General features: G+C 51.0%; 1 protein-coding gene across 1 annotated transcript; it reads left to right on the forward strand.

Moving 5' to 3' along the window:
- Positions 1–8508: 8508 nt before the first annotated feature.
- On the forward strand, positions 8509–16920 carry LOC125151816 (uncharacterized). Its single transcript, XM_047833282.1, has 3 exons — positions 8509–8528; positions 11353–11501; positions 15995–16920. The coding sequence occupies exons 1-3, from the start codon at positions 8509–8511 to the stop codon at positions 16540–16542; spliced, it is 717 nt and encodes a 238-aa protein (XP_047689238.1). The 3' UTR covers positions 16543–16920.
- The last annotated feature ends 1157 nt before the right edge of the window (positions 16921–18077 follow it).

Below are 18077 nucleotides of genomic sequence, written 5' to 3' on the forward strand. Positions count from 1 at the left end.
AGTTACACGTAGCGGTATCGTTTTGCAGTGTGTGTGAATGCGGAGCGGGGGCGGGGGGAATCACAGGGAACGGGAAACAGAGGGACGATTAAATGGCAGATTCGAGATGATGGTTCGAGGGCTTCATGCCCCCCCATTTTACGCTCATGACTGCTTCCTCCCCTGCGTACATTCCCTGCATACGGCCCCGAGATCACCGCCCCCAGAACCCCTCAGCGTTGCGGCGCTGCTGACGAGAGGCAGGGTAGAGGACCACGGTCCTGTTCAACAAGTGCCCTGGTCCCCAGGGCCCGAGTCAGCTTGGAGGCTCCGGAAACTGGCGCCGATCTGCTGGAGCCCCAGGACTGGAAGCTTCCTAAGCAGACTGGAGATGCTGGTTTCCCAGCAACCCCTGGGAAACCCGGCAACGAGCAGACTCGCAGGGAGAGCGCCGTGAACCGCAGAAAGGCCCGGAGTGACCCTGGGACCGAGCTCCTTTGCAAGAGATGGACGGCGGGCACCTGGTGCGCTCAAGCTTACCGCCTCAACCGCTGCTGGACCAGTGGGGACGTGTGCTTCCTCCGGGCTCCGTCTTTCTGGATTCCACGGGGACGTCCAGTTTCCTGTGTTACCACCACCTTATAGTAGGCCGGGGGTTCCCTAACTGCGGCCGTGTGGAACTCTGGGACTCCGTGAGCCAGAGAGGACTCTTTCCTCCAAGTTCTAGGGGGAAAAAAAAAAGCCCACGCACAGAAGTGTTTCACTTGTGTGGCTTCCTCTTCTAAATTTTCTGAAAACCACCCACATCTATGACGAGAGTTAAAAGCAGATACTAGACATGTCTTCCTGAGGCCCTTCCCGTCCCGGGACGCCTGGGGCTCAGCGTCCCTCTATTCTGACAGCTTCCAGATGGCAGGCTCCAGCTGAGCCTTCTCCTCAGTCCCAGGCTGGCTGCCCCCAGGACACCCCCGCATGACCTCCCGACAGGCCCTCAAGGTCAACACACCCCAGAAGGAACTGATGGCCCACCTCCCCCCACACACACCCACCACTGGTGTCTCACTCTCCGGTCCCCTTTCTGCACAGCTTTCTAAAGGGAACATCTAACCACTCATTCTCTTGTTTAAATCTCTTCTTCACCCATTGCCCTCAGAAAAACACCAAACTCCTTAACTTGGGTTACGAGATGTGTCCACTTCCCCTTACAACTTCCACTCCGTCCAAACGTTTGCTCCTCGGGCCATCTGAAATGACCTGGTCTGTGGTAACCTTCCCTCTGCCTAGAACATCTCTCCCCACCTTTTCCCCCTTCCCGTCTCTGCTCAGAGTCTTTCCTCAGCACCCAAAACTTGAGTGTGGTGCCCTCTTTGAGGCTCTCTTCTCACAGCAGGAGCGCCCTGGGATAACCTGTTTACCTATCCTCTTCCCCCACCTCAGACCGAGAGCAACATGGGGACAGGGACTGGGGTCTCTCTTTCCCCCAGGGTTTTCTCTGTTCCTAGCACAGCACCCAGGTGCTTCGTGGATGCTCGACCTGAGCCAAAGTCAGCTGCTCAACTGAGCCCCCCGGCCACCCCTTTTCCATCCTTCTAATTTGGGGCTCCCCTGGGGTGGAACTTGCCTGGCTCACGGCTATATTCCCAATACCCAGCACAAGCTCTGGCACACAGTGGGCCCTTACTAAATGTGTACTGGGCATCGCACATTACTAGAAAGCCCACCAGTCGGTTTGACAAAAGCAAGCAGTTTTTCTCTGAGCACGTATGATTAGGTTGAGAGTTTATCCTAGGCATGGGTAATAAAGACATATTTTTGCCAGTCTGGTTAAAAAAGATGTTAGCAGTTTGGATGATAGCATTAAATACAGTAAGATTCGACAAGGCCTTTTTGTGTATTCTAGTCCCACAGGAAACCCCAGGTCAGCCATCCGCTATATACGGACAGATAAATAAAGGAAGAAATCAGAAGACAGTGTTCATCCTGAGCATATGGAGTCTGAAGATCACCATTCTGAAACTCCTGTGCTCTGCCCTCTTAACTTCTCTGAGAGCTGATGGTGTGTTCCTATCAGAAATGGGTAGATTATAGCTCTCTTTGAAACAGTCAAGCTGATCTTTATGATACAAATAGGATTGTTTTCAGGAAATGCTCTGGTGTTACAGTAACACATTTTACAAATCATTTGTATCAGTTAGTATGGTTAGACGGCAAGGCACAGACTGTACAATAATGAGGAATATGTCACCACACACAAGAAGTCTAGAGGTAAGCGCTCCAGGATTCAGCAGGTCTAAGACTCAGGAGCACCGGGTGACTCTTCTTTGATTCTCTTAGTGTTACTACTCATGCTGACAAGGTAGCTGCCATAGCTCCAAGCATCACATCCTCACATGCTAACATTTGAAGTTAGGAGAAAAAGGGACATTTCCTCCCACGTAGCTCTTTTTACTGGAGAGAGAATCTTTCCTAGAAGCCCCAGACGACTTTCCCTAACGTCTTACTGGCCTGGATTGGTGCACGTGCCCAGCTAGGGGAACGGCCGGGGAGTGAACACTGGGCATTTTCAGCCTCCCAAGCTGGAAGTGGGCTTGGCCATCCAAGAAAAAGGAGGCAAGAGCCGCTGGATAGGCAATCTCCCCGGGGCCAGCTCACATTCACAAATAACGCTGTTGAGTATTTGCCCTTGTTTCCGTTACAATTTCAGAGGTGTTAGGGGATTCAGGCTAAAGGCTGGTGTCCAGATTCCACCACTCACCTTTCTTCTCTTATGGGGTTTTGACAAAAAATGGACAGAGGACTGGCGGTCAGATGGGGATCATAACCGTAAAGGCAACAGAAGGAGTGCTAGTCTGGTCCGAGTTCTGAGGGTTTCACTCCGACGGGCCAGTTCTCACCTGCCCCCTCTGGCAAAATCCCAGGCAGGTCCCATTGGCTGTTCTGGTCACCCTCAGGTAATAAAAGGCCTCCAGGTGTGGATTACACAAGCATATGCATTTGTCAAAACTCCAGGAATGCACACTTAAGGTTTCCGCATTTCGGGGCACCTGTGGAGGGGGGTGGGGATGCTCAGTTGGTTGAGCAGCAGGCTCTTGATTGCCATTTCGGGTCATGATCCCAGGGTTGTGGGATCCAGCCCCGTATTGGGATCTGTGCTGGGCATGAAGACGGCTTGGGATTCTCTAAAATGAAAAGGAAAATAAAAATATACTTAAAAAAAAGAGATTTCTGCATTTCAATCTAAGTAAATTTTACCTCAAAAGAAAAAGTGTAAACAGACGCTCCGCTATGCTTAAGGACCCGTACGCTGCAGTGTTTAGGGGAAGGTGGAATGCTGTTTGTAATTACCTTGAAATGCACCCGAAGCCAAGGCCGCTGTAGAGCCGGCACTTCCGCCCAGAGAGTAACGTGGAGCTCCACGCCACCACCCCAGGCGCAGGCAGGTCGGGGTCTGCAGCGCCGGCTGCCTCCCCTCTGCCCGCGCACTTCCAGGCGAGAGGGAACGGGGGAGCATCTTTCGGCACAGGGCTCAGGGAGGGAGGCTGGAGCCGGCCTCCCTTTCGAGGCAAAGCAACTCCGTCCATATTCTCAGCAAATGTCTCAGGCTCTCGGCGGTACAAGACTCCCTCCCGACCCAGGAGGACGCTCCCTGACCTCGCTCTGCGGCCCTCTCCAGAGCGGTGGCGACCACGCAGCCGGGCCGCCGGCCTGGAAGCCTCTTCCGTCGCCCTCCATGGGCGCCACGTGTGCGGGGCCTCACCACGCCCACTCCCGCCTCGGGGCTCGAGCATGTGACCCAGCGTGGCCAATCAGAGGGTCTCACTCCCTCGGGCGCAGAGACTGATTGGTTGATGTTGTTGGGAGCGGAGCAGGTGCTCTCCGCCAGAGGGGGTGCGAGTGCGCAGGGTGGACCCCGCTGCGGAGGCCCCGCCCCAGGTGAGAGAAGGGGAGGGTCCACACCCCAACGGCTAGCTTCCAGCGCCTGTACGCACCCCTGCTTGGATGTAGGCGCGACCTCCGGGTTTTTTAGTAACAGGACCCCATCTTCGCATGCTTTCAGCTCTGCCGCGCAAGGCCCGTCCCCGCCCTCGCTGCCTACCCTTGGCCTTACTTTCCTCTGGCTGTTGCAAAAGCCGCCTGACTCCTCTTCTCTCCCAGTGCAGCCACCACCTGCTGTCACAGCGAGCTTTCTAGAACACAGAGTTGGTTAGATCAAGGCCCTGCTTTAAATCCTTCAGTGGCTCCCTTGTGCTCAGCAAGACAACCCACACACACCTTCGCACACCATGCAAGGCCCGGATAACCTGCCCCCCACAGGCCTCGTTTCAGTGCCCGCTGTCTCCCCGGTCACACAGTCTGACCCTGGGAAACCATTTGCAGCTCTCCCACCTCCAATGCCCTCCCCCCAAAGCATCAAAATGGCGCCAAGGCTTTGTTCTGCTGGGAGCACCCTTTTTCCTCCTTCCCCACCTGATGCACTGTGACTCCCCTAAACTTAGCACCCAGGGGGAGCCTGGCTTTCTCTCGGAGGTCTCTCCTCCCTGGGCTGGGGGACCCTTCCTCAGCATTTCCCTCGCACTTTTCACAGTGCATGACTCCCCTCGCCTTCCGGTTCTATATCTTTCCTTCCCATTGGGTACTGCGCCCCTCAAGGGCGAGGGTTATGTCTTAGGGTGAGTCTAGATTCAGGTATGCCCAGGACGGTTTTGGCTTTCGTTCGATGTCTCCTCGTAATGACTAGCACCCCCCTCTCCACTCTCAAAAGTGTCCCGGTTTGGACGATACATTATATGTTCGCCCTAATTATCCAGCGTCTGCACAGAGTGGGGGTCACCGTTATTTTCCAAATGAATGCATGAATAAGTGATCCTTCCTAGGGCTCATTTTCTTCTATCAAATAAATAGCTGAAGTGGACAATCGCCAAGTTCTGTACCGCTTACCGTGAGTCAAATAAAGTCAGTTATCCAGAAGGCTAAGACCAGAAGTTCTGATTTAGCTTCCCCTTGAAAAGGACCCTCTCTACAGAATTCCAGGTTGGAACCTATTCACGCCTGGCTCAACCACCTTAGAACCCATTACCTGCCGGGAGTCTGAGTATTGACACATTAAATACCGCAGGTTCCACCGAAGACACAGTTCCCTCCGTTAGCTCCACTGGAGGCTGGAAAATCTCCAGACAGCAGATAAAAACCCGTTTACGTGTGTTCGTGACATGCGTGTTGCATCAGTAGTATCCTTACAGCTCACACGCGTGTCCCGAGTTGTGATGGGCTTGCGTCCCTCGCTATTTCTCCCGCCCTCCCTGAGTGCGCGTGCAAATGCTCTGCCGAGCTGCGGAATAAAACCTCACCTCCGTTCATCCCGGGCTGCCAGAAACCCTCCACTATAAACCTGCAGGTAACCCGCGACTGTGGCCCCATTTTGTTTGAGTAGAGCTGCGTGTGCCAATCACTGCGTACAAAACCATTGTAAGAAGCAGCCAGTTACTATGGCTGCGTCTTGATCCTTCGATTGTAAAACTCAGTTTTTATGTTTACCCACATCTCGCTGCCAAAATTTAGCACAGTTAAAGTTTTAGATCAGCAAAGTTGAACAATTTAAATATACCGCAATGAGGAAACGACACTAAATTGCTTAAAATGACCTCGGTCACTTACAAAGTGACCCATAAACTAAGACCATGTGAATTTTTTTTTAACAGTAGATGACTCTACATTTAAAAACCATTTTTAATGATTTTTTTCTTATTTTTGAAAGGGAGAGAGACAGCATGTGAGCGGGGGAGAGGCAGAGAGAGAGGGAGACACAGAATCTGAAGCAGGTCCCAGGTTCTGAGCTGTGAGTACAGAGCCCGACACGGGGCTCGAACTCACAAAAGGTGAGATCATGCCCCCCTCTTTTTTTCCCTCCACAATTCATTATCAGTGGAACATGGCTTTGGTCTTTTGTTTTTGTTTGTTTGTTTGTTTGTTTGTTTAAGGTTTTATTTTTTAGTAATCTCTATGCCCAACATGGGGCTCAAACTCAGGGCCCTGGGATCAAGAGTTGCATGCTCCGCTGACTGAACCAACCAGGCACCGATGGCTTTGGTTTTAATAAAAATTGCAGAAGGTGGTATTTACGAAAAATGACATTTTCCTGATGGTAAAAAAAAAAAAAACTTATTTGCATAGCTGGTACATTTCTGCCTCCCATGAGGTACCAAACAAAAATAAATCTCCCAACACATTTAATGTCCTCTCCACAATGCTATTCTCAGTGACCAAGATAAACTTCCTCTGAGAACATTAAAAAGAAATACTACCCTGCCTTTCCCACTATTGTTTAGAAAAGATATTCAACCAATATTTCATAGATCAAAAATCTCTGTTGTATCACTGTCCTAGTTTATTTTTATTTTATTTTTTTAATGTTTATTTTTGAGACAGAGGGAGACAGAGCATGAGTGGGGGAGGGGCAGAGAGAGAGGGAGACACAGAATCCGAAGCAGGCCCCAGGCTCTGAGCTGTCAGCACAGAGCCCAATGCGGGGCTCGAACCCATGAACCGTGAGATCGTGACCTGAGCTGAAGTCGGATGCTTAACCGAATGAGCCACCCAGGCGCCCCTCACTGTCCTAGTTTAAAGTAATTCCACAATTCTTCACAATTTGAGATTTGCCAGAAAAAAAGAAAACCTATATACAGATTTCTTTTTAACTTTTTTTTTTTTTAACATTTATTCATGTTTGAGAAAGAGAAAGTGACAGAGAGCAAGCAGGGGAAGGAGCGGCAGAAAGAAAGGGAATCCAAATCCCAAACAGGCTCCAGGCTCTGAGCTGTCAGCACAGAGCCCGACGCGGGACTCGAACCCACAAACCGTGAGATCACGATCTGAGCCGAAGTCGGACACTTAACCGACCGAGCCACCCAGGCACCCCAAGATTTTTTTTTAAAGTTCAGTTTTAGGGGCGCCTGAGTGGCTTAGCAGGTTAAGTGTCCGACTTCAGCTCAGGTCATGATCTCATGGTCCGTGAGTTCGAGCCCCGCATTGGGCTCTTGCTGACAGCTCAGAGCCTGGAGCCTGCTTCGGATTCTGTGTCTCCTCTCTCTGCCCCTCCCCTGCTTGCACTCTCTCTCTCTCTCTCTAAAATAAAATAAAACGTTAAAAAAAATGAGTCCGTTTTATCCACTTTGGAGAACAATTGGGCAGCCAACTGGCAAAATTGAAAACGTGGACACCCACGTGACTCGGCAACCCCAATTCAGCAAACAGACCCAGGAACAGTGGTTTTTGCACCTTTTGGTACGATGTCTCTGTTACACTCTTACAAATGAGGACACCAAAGAGGTTTTGCTCATGCAGAAACTATTGATATTTACCTTATTGGAAATTAAAACTGAGAAAGATTCAAAATATTTATTAGTGCGTTAAAAATAACAATAAATCCAGCCATGTTAATATAAGTAACATTTTTATTAAAATAGTTACGTGTCCTCAAACAAAAGCAACTGCTTTTGTAGAAGAGTCTCCTTGTGTTACTAGTTTTGTAAGTCTCTTTAATGTCTGGCTTAATAGAAAACATTCTCATATCTGCTTCCGCAGTCAATCCACTGCAATATTAATACCATGTAGCCTCGGGAAATCTCCACTGTCCATTTATGACAGAGTAAACACGAGTAAGGGCAAAAACATTTTAGTATTATGATGTAAATAGTTTTGATTTCAGGGTCCAGGCCACGCTTTGAGAACCACTGCGCTAACGAAACTCAAGCACGTATCTAAAGATGTTCTTTCCAGTATTGTTTACTATAACGAGAAAGTGCGATCAGTCTAGTCTACGCATCTGTCCAAATGTAGAAGCCACAAGATCCGTGGGGGCCCCGCTGCTGCCTTGCTCGCCCCGGTATTTCCAGTGACTTAGCAAGTGTTGGCGTGTGGTGGGTGGAAGGAGGGAAGGAAGTGAGAGAGGCAGTGAGGGAGAAAGGGACGAAGTAGAACTATTGTTCTGCAACTTGCTTTAAAATTTAACTTGAGGGGCGCCTGGGTGGCTCAGTCGGTTGAGCGTCCGACTTTGGCTCAGGTCATGATCTCATGGTTTGTGAGTTCGAGTCCCGTGTCGGGCTCTGTGCTGACAGCTCAGAGCCTGGAGCCTGCTTCGGATTCTGTGTGTCCTCTCTGCTCCTCCCCTGCTCACGCTCTCTCTCTCTCTCAAAACTAAATAAAGATTAAAAATAAAAAATTTTAAACATTTAACTTGCGCCTGGTGGTTCAGTGGGTTAAGCATCTGACTTCACCTCAGGTCATGATCCCACAGTTTGTGAGGTCGAGCCCCGTGTCAGTCTCTCTGCTGTCAGCACAGAGCCCGCTTCAGATTCTCTGCCCACCTCTCTGTCCTCCCCCACTGGTTCTCTCTCCCTCTCTCTCTCTCTCTCTATCTCTCTCTCTCTGAAAACAAATAAAATAATAATGAAATAAAATTTAACTTGATTTTATGGACTTTTATTTCACAAGGTAGATTTTTAGTCCACAAGGTAGGAATGGCCTAAAGCCATGTGGTTCTCTTGGAACTAGTAAGTTTATTTTCTATTGTCTAAAAATAAAGATGTATTTAAGATGTTTTGATCTGTTAAATCACCACTGGCAAGAAACCACTGCCACCTCGTGGTCCACACAATATGGGCAAAATGGCCTTTGCTGTTAAGGAAAAATAACTGAATATTTTGCCCATATTTTATTTGGGGGTTATCCTGTGATTCAGACAGAAAACTGAGCCATTTACTTAAAGGACTTTTTGGAAACGAAAAACAACAGCAAAACAATGTTTAAAGCAACTTAATAGGTTATCTTCTGTATTTAAAGATCTTTTTCTTTCTCTCCCCTTTCATGATTTTGCCTTGTCTCTCACATACAAGGCGAGAGATTTTTAAGACAGCGTGCAGAAAAAATGGCAGTGCATAGTAACTGCTCAATAAATGTCTGCTGCTGATTCTAGAACATTAGGAGCCACAGTGAATTATGAAGATTTTGAAGGCAACTTACAATCATTGCATTGACAATGAAAAGACTCAAAAGATTACATCGGGTGATGTAAACATAGTATGGTCAAACAGAAATACTGCACAATGACAATTTATCACAAAGTAAAACGCCAACTCTTCCAACAAAAGAAGGATTTCACAAAGTACATGAAAGTGGCGGGGGAAACTGCTTGAATCACAAGCGAAGCCATTGACAGATGAGAACAGGACAGAGAAAACTGACACGAAGCCGAAAATGTGATAGCGATAATGATTCATGTTCCGCATTACACGTGACCCCCAAATTTACTGGCTGAAAACAACAATCGTTTCATTATCTGCTTCTACAGGGAAGAACTCGCAGGAGGATGGGCTGGCTCTCAGGAGGTCGCAGTGGGTTGGGGCTCCCAACCCTCACAGGTTACCCCGCCCAGGTTAACCCCCAGCAGGTGTCTGTTGCCCTTGGGATAAAGCCAAAGAGAGCGCGTGTGGCTGCGCAGCCTCCGGGCGCACCCGGCCGTCCGCCCACGCTGGCCCAGGCTGGACACCTGCTACTTTCCCCGCCCCAGGAACGGTCTCCTTTTTCTAAACCTGACACCTGTCTTCTCTAGCCATCAACCTGAGAGGTCTCCTAGCAACGCGGCTCCCTGCTGCATCCCCGCGGGCATCCAAGCTGGCCAATCAGAGTGCCTCATCCGCTAGATACAGTGATTGGCCCGGGGACTGGGCATGTGACCCACGCAGAGCCAATCAGAGTCCTCTCCCTGTGAATTGCGGCCCATGAGGTCCTGAGCACTGAACCTTCTCTCCACGGGGAACCAACTGTATGAGGTCAACACAGAGAAAAGCAAAATTAAGAGATGGCGTCCTTATGACAGAGTTTAAATCCCTGAATCCTGGCCTTTCCCGAAGTCAGGCTACCCCTGTTCCTGCTCCAGGAGCCGAGTTTGTTGTTAGCGATGGGTTTTTATTACTTCCTAGTCCTTCGTGAGCCCGGCCCTTCCAGAAAGCCCGATTTCAGAAAGCCTTCGCAGACTGTCCTTTTATAAGCTCTTATATGCACTCTCCACAGCACCCATGGAAGTTCTCGTTTTATATATATTTGTGGAATTGCTTAAATAGCTCCGCCACGTGATTTCAAGTTCCATGAAAGGGCCTTGGGTTTGGCTCAACGTTCATCACATCACCAGTGCCTGGCAGGGAGTGGGCACTCCATAGATATTTGTGGGACAAATGCATTCCATGATGAATCCGCGCTGCTGACAGGGGAACCATGTTAAGCCCAGAAGGCATCAGAAAGAAGAGTTCTTGGGGTGCTTAGGCGGCTTAGGTAAGCGTCAGACTTCAGCTCAGGTCATGATCTCACGGTTCATGAGTTGGAGCCCCACATGGGGCTCTCTGCTGTCAGCACAGCAGGCCGCTTCAGATCCTCTGCCCCCCCCCTTCCCGCCCCTCCCCTACCTGTGCAATCCCTCTCTCTCAAAAATAAATAAAAACAAACAAACAAAAAAAGACACAGGATACTGTAGGCCTAGTTATTGTCAAACTAAGGTTATTTTTCCCTCAGCAAAGCATTAAGACAGTAGGGAGTTTCTGGGGCACCTGGGTAGCTCGGTCAGTTAAGCATCCGGATTTCAACTCAGGTCATGATCTCAAGGTTTGTGTGTTCGAGCCCCCTGTCGGGAACTGTGCTGACAGCTCAGAGCCTGGAGCCTGCTTCAGATTCTGTGTCTCCCTGTCTCTCTGCCCCTACCGGGCGCACACTCTATCTCTCTCAAAATTAAACATTAATAAGTAAATAAACGGGAGTAGGGAGTTCCTGGAGAAATGTCCTACTCTGCCTATCGCAAGTATTTGTCAATGGACTGCAGGTTATAAGGAAATTTAACTTTATCTGTCATTTCCTTATCACGATTTTGAGTGTCTGGCCTCACTTCAGAACCTGCCCTTTAAAACATCACCCTATCATTGTGTATCCAAGTCGCCAAACCTTTGACAGGGCATTGCAGATAGGATGCATCAACAAATGAGGCCACAAAGGCTTGCGGGGCGGGGACTAAAATTTCCGAACAAATATGTAAACCTGTTCGCTGGGGTCGCTCACCCGGACTCACGGGCCACAGCCTGGGCGCCAACGGGTCTAGGACCCGGGAGGATCAGCAGGTGCACGACCCTGCGTAGCGCACGTCCCTCCCTGCGTCTCGACCCGCACGAGACCCAGCGGGCGCAGCGGGGCTCACTGAGTCTGCGCAGAGGCTCTCCCAGCGCGGGCGAGAGGCGAGCGCGGAGGGGCTCACCGAGTTTGCGCGGAGGCTACCCCCTCCCCCCCGCCCCGCCCCACCCCACCCCACCCCACCCCACCCCACCCCACCGCGAGCATCCGGGAGGTGGGGCGCGGCGGGGCCGGCCGAGTCTGCGCAGAGACGACCCGCGGGAGGGTGCGACGCCGGCGCGCGAAGAGCTGGGGCTGTGCCCTGGCAGCCGAGGAGGGGGCCGCGGTGGAGCGGAAAGCGGGGTGGCCTGGAGGTGAGGCCCGCTACGTGCGTAGGGCCGGGGCCTGGCGCCTGGGCCCCTCCGGGAAGCGGGGCGGGGAGCGGACCCTCGGAGGTGCGGCCTGGGGCCGGCGGGGCTGAGCCCCGCCCCGGCTCCCGGCGAGCGCCGCCCGAGACCCGCCCCCGCCGCGTGTCCCCGTCGGTTCGGGTCCAGTTCCCTCCGGGGGGCTGTGAACTGCCGGTCCTCCGGGCCCGCGATGACCCCGATGGCACAGGCCGCCCCTGCTCCCTGTCCTGCGCGGGGCCAGGAGCTTTCGTACGAGACCCGGTTCCTCCTGGAGTCACCGAAGTCCCAATGGGCGACCAGACTGGGCCCCGGGAGTGACCTGTGTGGGCCACACATGTTCTACCCGATCTAAAATATTCCTCCCGGGGCGGGGGTTGGTTTCAGAGGAGCAGGGTGAGGCCACCCTCTTCCTTGGACAGGTCTGCATATCCTTTTATGAGTAGCTTTGAAAGTCCTCTCCTCTGGGAAGCCCTCCAGAATTGCCACCAGCATCTTTAAGTTTGTCGTCTTGTTTAGCTTGTGGAGCTAGTGCTTACTCATAAGCACGTACCAGCTTGTTTCACGTGTGTGAGTGAGTGTGTAAGTCTCCCGGGTCCCTCTCCAGGCAGGGGCTCTGTCTTTGTGGAGCATCACCTAGCGCACGCCGACACGAATATGAGTTTAAAAGGACTGAAATGGTGGTAAGTCACTCACTGAGTGGGCCTGCGACCTTGGGAAGTATTTGTGTAAGTAATAGGCTGGAAAAGGATAGCCCCTGGGCCAGGTAGGACTGTAGACAACCCCCCCCCCCCCCCCCCCCGCTCCTGCCATTTGTTTCTTATTTGAATCGATGGCCAGCATTTTAAAATGAGGAAATGTCTTTCACATCTCACACAAGATCTAGATTTTAGCATCTCTTGAAAACTCAGATGTGGCCACGTGGGACCCACATGCCTTCGCGGAGCACTTAGCAGGAATAGAGTAGCCTCTGGGTCCTTTAGGTTCGGCATGAAATTTCCAGATTCCCCTGTCCCCACTCATCTCCGCTGGGTCCCTGACGGTAGAGCAAAGTGTCACGTCGTCATTTACCACCTAGCTCGCGTCACTCATTCGGATGAACTGCCTGCCCGGCCTCTTGCAACTAGTTGCATTCTTGACTCCAGGTGGAGAGGAAGGAGGAAAGACGTGCCCCCCGGGCACAGAGACAGCATGGGGGAAGCACGGTGTGTGGGAACACCGGAAGATACCAGAGCTCAGGTTTGCTCTTAGGTGAGGGGCATTAGGCGTTAATTGTGTCCCCCACCCCACCCCCCCAAAAAAGATATACTGAAGTCCTCATTCCAGTAGCTCGGAAGGTGACCTTATTGGAAATAGGATCGTTGCAGGTGTAATTAGTTAAGATGGTGACATACTGGAGTAGAATAGGCCCCAGATTCAGTAGGACCGGTGGCCTTTTAAGAAGAGGGCCATGTGCAGAGACACAAGCAGGGAGAAGCCATGTGGAGGGGTCACAAGGACTGCCAGAGGTGTGAACATTACTGTCGGAGCCCACGGAAGGAAGCCACCCAGCCAGCGCCTTCCTTTCGACTTCTGGCCTCCAGAACTGAGAATAGTTTCTGTTTGAAGCCGCCTAATTTGTGGCACTCTGTTACTGCAGCCCTAGGGTATAATGCAGCTCTGTAAGCCAAAAGAAGCTATTACTTCCTTTAATAGATGATTCAGGAATTCACAGTAGGTTTGGGATCGTCTCGAAAGCATGATTTGAGAAAAATGTGTCATCTAACAGCATTCCCTTCATCCGCTGGAGCCAGAAAACACATGCAGAGGTTTTCCAGTGACCCAAACCTGAGAAGGTTCTGGACTAATACGGGGTTGGAGAGGGCCAAAAGAGCAGTTTGCAGAGTCAGGTAGGAAAGAGGGGAGGGAGTCCAAGATGATTAGGACACGGCTGCTCACATCATAGCCTCCCTGAGTGACCTAGAGAGCTGGGTAAGCACAGGTGGCCCGACCAGTCCTCCACAGTCTCTGACTCAGTAGGTCTGGGATGGTGCTTGAGAATTTGCATTTTTACCAAGCTCCTGGGTGAGGCTGATGTTGCTGGGCCTAGAAACCCCTAGAATACAAACCCCCATGAGGGCAGGGACTTCGTCTTGTTCACCAGCGTGTCCCAGGGTCTAGAACAGTGCCCTGACGCTGGAGGATCACGACAGACATTTATTCAATGAAAACGGTTGGGGCAGAAATGGAGAGTAAGAAAGGGGAATAAACATAAAATGATGAGTTCGTTTTTACCCACTGGACTCATCATCCAGTGAGACACTGCACTAGAGCTGCGTCGTGAGTATAGACTAAAGTGTGGGTGAGGAATAGGAGTTTCAGATTCATGCTTCATCCCACATAAAGGTGATAATCAAAGCCAGAGGTGATAAGGTCACAGATGTGTCCGATACAGACAGAGAGGACTTGGGGCTCAGCCTCGTGACACAGGTAATACAAGGAGAAATGGGTAAAGGTAGTAAAAAAGTAGAGTGGTTGGAATATCACACATTATGGAAGCCAAGGGAGAAAAGAATTTCCAGGATTATTTAGTCAAAGGAAAGAGGGTCTGGTCTAATCACTGTCCCTAGGCAGCGACTGTGTGGTGCTGACTCCTTTAAGGGCCAGGTCACTCAGGCCGTTCTGACCCCCTCTAGCATTCAGAGTCCCCAACACTGAAACTGCTGCTTCTTTAAATGCAGGTAACGGGTCTGACAGGTTCTGCCAGGCACTTAGCTCTTCAAAGGGAAACGCTTTGGCATTTTCTTTTACATCGGGGTTCATCATAAAAATTCAAACGTTCAAGCATGACTTGTTTGAACCAACATACCCAGGTCCTTTGTTTCTCCAACCCCACAGCTCAGAGGAAGCCAGTATTATGCTGCAAACCTACGTATATTCTCTTATTTTCTTCATACCCTCAACTACACAGCTTTCTAGCTTCTTGAAAGCTGGGAACTATGTGTTTGTGTCTCCTCACCTTCAACCCAGCCCCAGATTCAGGTATATATTTTTGCTCAAGATACGCTTGAACGAGTATCCAAGTTTATAATTGTCCAGTTTTATTACTGAAAACTCTATTCGCCACAAGAACATAGTTTTCTTTTTTCTTTCCCCTCTAGATAGAACTATAAACTATACATTGCAGGGAAAAAAAAAAAAAAACCCTCACATTAAATTATATTCAGCTTGGGTGAGGTGTCCATTTATTCCAAATTAAACTTGGTGGCTGGTTTCTAGTTAAACATTTTAATGGTTCCCATTTTAAAAGGTCATTTTCCTCTGAAAAGTAGTGCTTCATGTTACATCTGAATGTACTTCTTCTGTAGCACTTTCCTGGGATATCACCCCCCACCCCGAATCACAGTTGTCTTACAACCACTTAGCTGGTGCACACAAGTTTTGATAATTTGTATTTTGCTTGAAGATCATCCAGTTCATATAGATTTTCAAATAGGATACCCTAAAGCTGAATGTCATGGTCCCTAATTCTTTTCTTCTCTTCCAATTCTGTAGTTATGCTTTATTTCTCATCATCTATCCTTTTTTTTTTCAACGTTTATTTTTTATTTTTGGGACAGAGAGAGAGCATGAACGGGCGAGGGGCAGAGAGAGAGGGAGACACAGAATCGGAAACAGGCTCCAGGCTCTGAGCCATCAGCCCAGAGCCCGACGCGGGGCTCGAACTCACGGACTGCGAGATCGTGACCTGGCTGAAGTCGGACGCTTAACCGACTGCGCCACCCAGGCGCCCCTATCCTTTTTTTTTTTTTAATGATTTTTTAATGTGTATTTATTTTTGAGAGACAGAGACAGAGTGCGAACGAGGGAGGGGCAGAGAGAGAGGGAGACAGAATCCAAAGCAGGCTCCAGGCTCTGAGCTGTCAGCATAGAGCCCAAGGTCGGGCTCCAACCCATGAACTGCGAGATCATGACCTGAGCCGAGGTTGGTGGCTTAACCCACTGAGCCACCCAGGTGCCGCTCATCATGTATCCTTTTTATTTCTTAATCAGGTTCTAAATAAGCTTATATATTACTATTTTCAAGGGAATCAGCATATGAATTTATGCCTTCTATTTTTAAATTTTTAAAAAGTTTATTTTTGAGAGAGAGAGAGAGAGAGTGTGTGTGTGTGTGAGTAGAGGAAGAAGGTCAGAGAGAGGGAGTCACAGAACAGGAAGCAGGCTCCAGGCTCTTAGCACAGAGACTGACGGGGGGCTCAAACTCACCAGCCAAGAGATCATGACCTGAGCTGAAGTTGCGTGTAGCCTGAGCCACCCAGGCGCCCCTGCCTTCTACTATTTTTGAATTTTCCATATCCTTAATTGAAGTTTTTAACCTTCATTAATTCACTCAGGCTTATTTTGGGGGGCCTGATTTCACTGTGCTCTTAAAGTTGCTTTAGCTGAATTTTAAATTGTTTTATATCTGCATTTGATAACAGGGGAGGTGATTAAGGCTCTCCAGCGCGGCTGGGTCCCACAGATCTTACCCCGGAGTGTTCGTTACAGTGCCTTCAAGACAGTTTGTAATTTTGCTTTTGATTTCGTCTTTCGACCCAGCGGAGTTCTTCCTGCTCGTGTGCTCCAGTTCTCGTGCATTCTATGTGGACGCTCTGTGCGCCTGCACCTGCACAAAGGGTGCTGGGGTGCGGGTTCCAATCCTGGATTTCCTCCATCGGCAAGTCGGAGGTCCCCACTCCCGCAGGCTGGCCCCGCAGATTTCACCTGCACAGGGGCTGCTATATTGACCCGCGGGGTGCGGGTGGGCCACCGAGAAGTTTCCCGCTGGGGCGCTGCCGCCTGTACCCTGGGCGCGGAGGAGCCCAGGAGGCGGGGCGCCGCGGGGCACGCCGGGACGGTGCCTCCCCGCTGGGCGGCTCCCTCCTGCCGCGCGCGCGCGCGCGCCTGGGGACTTCTGGGAGGGGCAGCCGCGCAGGCGCACTCTGCCCTGGCTGGACTGAAGCGTGCGTGGGGGCTGGGGAAGGGGTGACTGGCGAGGACGCTCGGCCACGGGACCTCCACGTGGCTGCTGTCTTCAGCCGGCCCCCCTCCCCCCCCCCCCCCCCCCCCCCCCCCCCCCCGTCCTTGGGCAGTGGCCCTGGTGAGAGGGAGTCTGTGCGGCTTCCGGTGGCGCCCCGGCTCTTACCTGCTGGATTTTCCGCGCTGGACGCCTTTCTTGAGACCGCGACTTGCTGCGAGCAGCGCTGTAAACCGGGCCCTGTTGCAGATCCGGGGTGTTTGGACCATTCCGTAGATGGGATTATGATTTTACTTTTGCTGTGGCCACTACGGAAATTTGAGTGAAGATGGCGAAGTCATCCGGTCGTTGGCGGCCTCTCCACTACCTCGGAGAGAATCAACCCTTGAAAGCAGGCAAGTTACTTTGCACTGAAAGCCGTTCACCTCTGGGTTCCAATTCTGGAAACTTGGGCTTTGCAGCAAAGGTGATTCTTCGTTTGGGCTCCCGGAACACCTTTGCTTCTGCTGCTGTTTCCTTGTACAGCCTATGTCTGGTATTGTAGAAAACACTCTACATATCCATCTACCAGATTTCGAGTCTCTCCGAGCCAGGGACTCTTCGTGGAATAGGATCTTGGGGAGGGATGGGGAAGAAAGCATTGCAGGGTTTGCCGCTTTTTAGAAGCTGAGTGTGTGTTTAAGGAATGGAAGGGGGGGGGGGGGAATAAGAACCAGCATGATTTCTTCTTCTGTTCCAGGGCGCCCCAGGAAGTCTCCAGCTGGTGTGGGCCTTCTCCAGAGCTAGAATGGCCGGATCACTAACAGCCCCTAAGACTCTGGTCCATTGGGCTACACGGGATCAAGAGGAGATTACGAGGGTGAGGAAGAGACCTGAGAGCTGGAGACTAGGCTGCAAGGGAACTACTCTCCCGGTCCTCAGATCCTCTGCCAGTGCCTCAGGCGACTCTCCCACCAGGAGACTCCTGGTCCTGGGGAGGCCCTGAGCCCACGGTGGGTGCTGTGCTGTGAGTGGCTGAGGCCCGAGAGGCCCACCAAGGAGCAGATCCTGGAGTTACTGGAGCTCCAGTCCTGCGTGCGGAGACACCACCCCAGGGTGGAGAGGGGGCTGTGAAGTGTGCGGGAGCACCGAAAGGACTTGATGAAGCGGGACGGCGGTGGGAAACGGACGTGTGGTCTGTCGTGGGAGCCAGGTCAGTGGCCTTCAGGCAGAACGGAGGGGCAGCAGCAAGGAAGCTGCCAAGCTCCACTCTCTCGGACCAGGTGGAGCGGTTCGTGCGTGTGCCTCTCTCTCTTCTGCCCTCAAGGCTTGAACGAGACTTTTTTTTCCCTATAAATACTTCTCAATTTATTTTTAAAAAATTGTGCTCTTAACCCTTTTACGGGGCGACAAGCTATGTGAAGTCAGAAGTACAAAACTTTGTGTCCAGCGTAATATTGAGAGTGCTTTTGACGTAGTTCACTGGTTTATCCTCTGGATCAGCATCTACTGCGCAACGGGCAAAGGCTAGAATCCTTGAGCCAAGCTGCGAAGCTCTCAAGCTAAGT

The sequence above is a fragment of the Prionailurus viverrinus genome, chromosome E1 (assembly GCF_022837055.1).
Source record: "Prionailurus viverrinus isolate Anna chromosome E1, UM_Priviv_1.0, whole genome shotgun sequence".
NCBI classification, from domain to species: Eukaryota; Metazoa; Chordata; class Mammalia; order Carnivora; family Felidae; genus Prionailurus; species Prionailurus viverrinus.